We start from the raw sequence: 3,889 nt of genomic DNA, 5'->3' as shown, positions 1-3,889 counted from the left end.
ATGCCCTAGGGATTAACTGTGGAAAAACACTACAATCTAGAAAGTTAACTTGAGCCTCTTAAAATTCTTCATTTTACCATTAAAAGATACCTTTTGTACTGCAAAAGATCTTTGTTACTGGCTCAGTATACTTGGAAGAGTCATTTTTCCCCAGTGCCTCATAAACAGTCTTTCAGAGTATCATGCAAGTAGTAAAGAAACTTCCTCAGTAAACTCTAAATGTTTCAGTACTTTTTTCTAATGCAATTTAAAATTTCATTATGAAAGACAAACTGCTATAGCCAGTTTGAATGTTTGTTCACTCATCTATATAGCTTAACATGTTTAACCATGGGGAAGGAGATACTCAAGGTAAAACCCATCTGCTGAAATAACTTACTTGCATATGCTTGCACCAGGCAAAGATGTTAATGTGAACTTGGGAATAGTGATCAGAGGAGCAGTTGTCACTTAGTCTCCTTACAAGCTTATAATAAAGATGCAGCCCAGTTTATACAGAAGGCAACAATAATGAAGATGTAATTGATTTTCATTGTGCAAATCTACACCTGAGACAAAGTCAAGTAATCCATTGCCAAGTAATTCATACTAATCAGAAAAGTTTAATAAAGTTCAGAGTGTTATATACACATAACAAAACATGCAACTACAAAGCACTCTCAGACTGTTGCAGTTTAAGACAAAACAGATTCTAGTGATTCTTCACTATGAAGAAATGCTTTAGAAAGAGCTTCCCCCCCCTTATCAGTTATTTCATTTTCAATCTGCCAGAAAACCTGGTCTTTAAACTGCAGGAAAGCAGCAGACTTATTAGTAACACTTCTGAATTTCTATGAAATCACAGGTCAATAGTTCCTTTCAGCTTGAACTTTTTTGCAGATCGCTCACTTGCTCTAAGCTGGAACTTGCTTCCATAGATGTAGGAAATAAATCCGTCAATCTCCAAGCTAAATACATTGTTGAGTTTGGGAACAACTGAAAATGGAAGAGGAAAGAACTTAAGTGTTAAACCTCTGTTACAGCAAGATACTGATGTACTGGGAGATATTACTCACATGTAGACTGGAGGTTTGCCACCTTTCAAGGTTTTTAATTTTAGCAAGGAAGGGAAAATAAACTTAAACACTTTAGGTTCAGGTAATGGAAATTACTATATTCCTGTTTTCAGGGTCATGCAGTAAGCAAATGTTGCAGAGAACATCTAACACAAATCAGATGAATCTAAACCACCTGCATAATGTCAGGTTCATAGGAAATGCAGCTCTTTTTAACTGCTCATCTCAGATATTTGGCAAGATCTTGGGCTGTTATGTGGTCAGTACTTTCATAATGCAAAGAACTAAAAATACTGATATAATGTACTACCATGTACCTTTGCTCAGATGTGTAAGATGAATATTGTGTTTAAGAAATATTTCAGGTTATTCAAATAGTGAAAAACTTCTTACATACCTTTTAATTTGTCCTCTTTAGTGATAATTTTGAAGACATGTTTCATTTCCTGTAGAATGATTCCTGTTATCCCAACATAAGAGGGGCACTTTGATTTTGTTACTAAAAAACCAAGAGTATGCATGTATTAGAATATTTTCTGATTGAAGCAGTTTGCTGTTATACACTTGCTTCATGACTGTAATAGCTGGCTTGTAATATCTGGAATATTTAAATTTATTCTGAAAAATATCACAGTAATCACTCATAAAACTAGCTAATCTTTGTAACTAACAGCAAGGTTTTCAAGAGCACTTGAAAAGTAGCATTAGTAAGTGGAGGAAGAGTTAGTCACCATATGATCTCTACACTTTATAATTCTAGCATTAAAAGGAATTTAAAAGTAAGCACCTGAGATACAGTAGTGTCTACTGAACTTCAGAGAATTTTGTAAAAGAAAAGAAACAGAATACCTGTAACAATAGCTCCATGGAGATCAGCTTTTAGCAGTTTGCCCTGAACCATTTGTGGTTGCCTTGAATACAGTGGGGTCAGAAGGGGGAAAGAAAAACATACAGAAAGGGAGGTTTACAAAACATGACCATTGATATCATGCTCAAAGCTTACAGAAACAGAATGTATCCTTATCAAATAACTATTATGTTTCAAGTAGCAACTCAGTAAACTTTGACATATCTAGTGAATCAAGAACACTAATTTTAAGATATCTCAACTTACGCATCTGGTTTAAGTCCATAACATAAGTCTCTGATATACTGTTTCCAGAGTTCATGTAGTGGTAGAAAGATTGCATATCTGCAATAAAAAGGCAGAAATATTATAGAACAACTCATTTATCAGAAATCTACTGCTTGATGACAGTATTAATGCATATTTACAGAGTTAAGACTAATATTCATACATTTTATAATCTGCTCTCACAACTTACCTAAGAGGCAAGCCACTGCAAGCAACAGGTCTGTTATTAAATAGGCAAACTAACATCTACCCAAAATAGTGATGTATTTTACAGGATGTGGCTGCATCTTTTAAGGCTTGAAAATTTTTACTCCTATACATCTATTTCCTTTTACAAACAGCAAGAGCTTTATTCAGTGTGAATTAGAGGAATCTGATGCAAGGGCTTTGTTCAACATGCATTAGTTACAGGAGTCTGCTGCTAAATTTTGATTGTCTGGTCACAGGCATTCTTTTAGAACTGGAACCACAGACAACTGTATTTGATATTGACTTCTTGTTACATTCAGGTATACAAAAGGAAAGAGACCAGCAACAAGCACAAATTTTTCAAACATAGGGACATGGGAATTGTTCTCTTGGTGAAATGCCACAGAGAAAATAACTATTATATACTGAAGAGTTACATCCATATGTACTTGTCATTGCTTTTACATAGTTTTGATGAACTTTCCCGCTTTTACTACACAGACTTTAAGGTCATACCTTCGCTGTTCAGGTTCAATTTCAAAAAGCCGCAATTCTCGCCTCTGCTTGGCAGTAAAACCTTTTGTTTTCTTCCTGTTTCCCTTTTTCTTTTTTTTAGAGTAATGCTCAAGAACTACAGCTTTCCGAGTTAGCATATCCTGGATAGCTTCATCTTTCATTTTTGGCATACTGCGCTTCAGGAAGGCATTTACAAAAGCTTTGGCCTCTTCGGATCCTTGGGGCTAACGAAATACATTTGGAAAGAATTAGTTTCAGTGGAGTTAAAAGCTTGCCCTGGCTAGTAGTTACATCAGGTGGACAAAAACACCGGGAGATTTGGAGAGCTGCACCTAAGCAAGTGTAAAGACACTCTGCGTGCGGCGGTCCCGTGCGCGCGGCTCCGTGGGAGTCTGGGCACTTACTGCCTCCTTCACCCCGACACCTCCGGGGGCCGCGCTCACACCGAGACGGCGTCCAAACGCCCCCGCGGCGCCGAGCGCGCGCGACGGGGCGGCCCCGGCAGGCGCCGCGGGGGCTCCCCGGCCCGGCCCTCCGGCGGTACCTGGGCGCCCAGCTCCTCCTCCGCCGCGCCGGCGGGCAGGCGGCCGTACAGCAGACCTGCAAGGCACAGAGCGGGCACCGCGTTAGGCCGAGCCGAGCCTCCCGCGCCGCGTCCCGGCCCAGCCCCGCCGCCACCACTCACCCTCCATGGCAGCGGCCGCGCATGCGCAGCCGCGCTGCTCCCTGGCCTCAGAGAGGCGGCGCCTGCGCACCGCTGCCTTTTAAGCGCGTTCGGCCCGACCGGGGGGGGGGGAAGCGCATGCGCCTTGCTGGCCGTGGCGGGGGCGGGGCCAACCGGTAGGAGCGATAGCCCCGCCCCGCTCCTCACGCGCCCCCGCGGCCGTTGCAGCACGTGGCCCCTCAGCGCCCCCTCCTCCCAGCCCCGGCCCAACGGCCGCCGCGGCGTGAGGGCGCGAGGCCTCGTGCGGACAGGACCCGAAAATTAACGGAA

The 3,889-nt window shown here is 42.4% G+C and overlaps 1 protein-coding gene across 4 annotated transcripts; it reads right to left on the bottom strand.

The window, feature by feature from the left end:
* Positions 1-582: 582 nt before the first annotated feature.
* POP4 (POP4 homolog, ribonuclease P/MRP subunit) lies at positions 583-3,646 on the bottom strand. 4 transcript variants are annotated; one of them, XM_026058857.1, is made up of 7 exons: positions 3,581-3,646; positions 3,440-3,495; positions 2,896-3,119; positions 2,170-2,247; positions 1,905-1,966; positions 1,453-1,554; positions 583-975 (listed from the first exon to the last, which is right to left on the bottom strand). In XM_026058857.1, the coding sequence occupies exons 1-7, from the start codon at positions 3,585-3,587 to the stop codon at positions 839-841; spliced, it is 666 nt and encodes a 221-aa protein (XP_025914642.1). In that variant the 5' UTR covers positions 3,588-3,646; the 3' UTR covers positions 583-838. The 4 variants fall into 4 exon arrangements, with proteins under 4 accessions (XP_025914642.1, XP_025914657.1, XP_025914665.1 ...); XM_026058872.1 differs by lacking the exon at positions 3,440-3,495 and having other exon boundaries at positions 3,581-3,629; XM_026058880.1 differs by lacking the exons at positions 3,440-3,495; positions 3,581-3,646 and adding an exon at positions 3,300-3,375.
* Positions 3,647-3,889: the final 243 nt, after the last annotated feature.

This window comes from Apteryx rowi, unplaced genomic scaffold (assembly GCF_003343035.1).
Source record: "Apteryx rowi isolate R43461 unplaced genomic scaffold, aptRow1 scaffold_1, whole genome shotgun sequence".
In the NCBI taxonomy this organism is placed as follows: domain Eukaryota; kingdom Metazoa; phylum Chordata; class Aves; order Apterygiformes; family Apterygidae; genus Apteryx; species Apteryx rowi.
This window is presented reverse-complemented; position numbering and strand designations above follow the sequence as displayed.

Bases quoted from the DNA above. Each gene is read 5' to 3' on its own strand.
- POP4 (XM_026058857.1), bottom strand. The intron at 2,248-2,895 runs GTATGACCTTAA...TTTTTATTGCAG, and splicing joins ATTGAACCTGAACAGCGAAG to ATATGCAATCTTTCTACCAC. The intron at 1,967-2,169 runs GTAAGTTGAGAT...ACTGTATTCAAG, and splicing joins TATGGACTTAAACCAGATGC to GCAACCACAAATGGTTCAGG.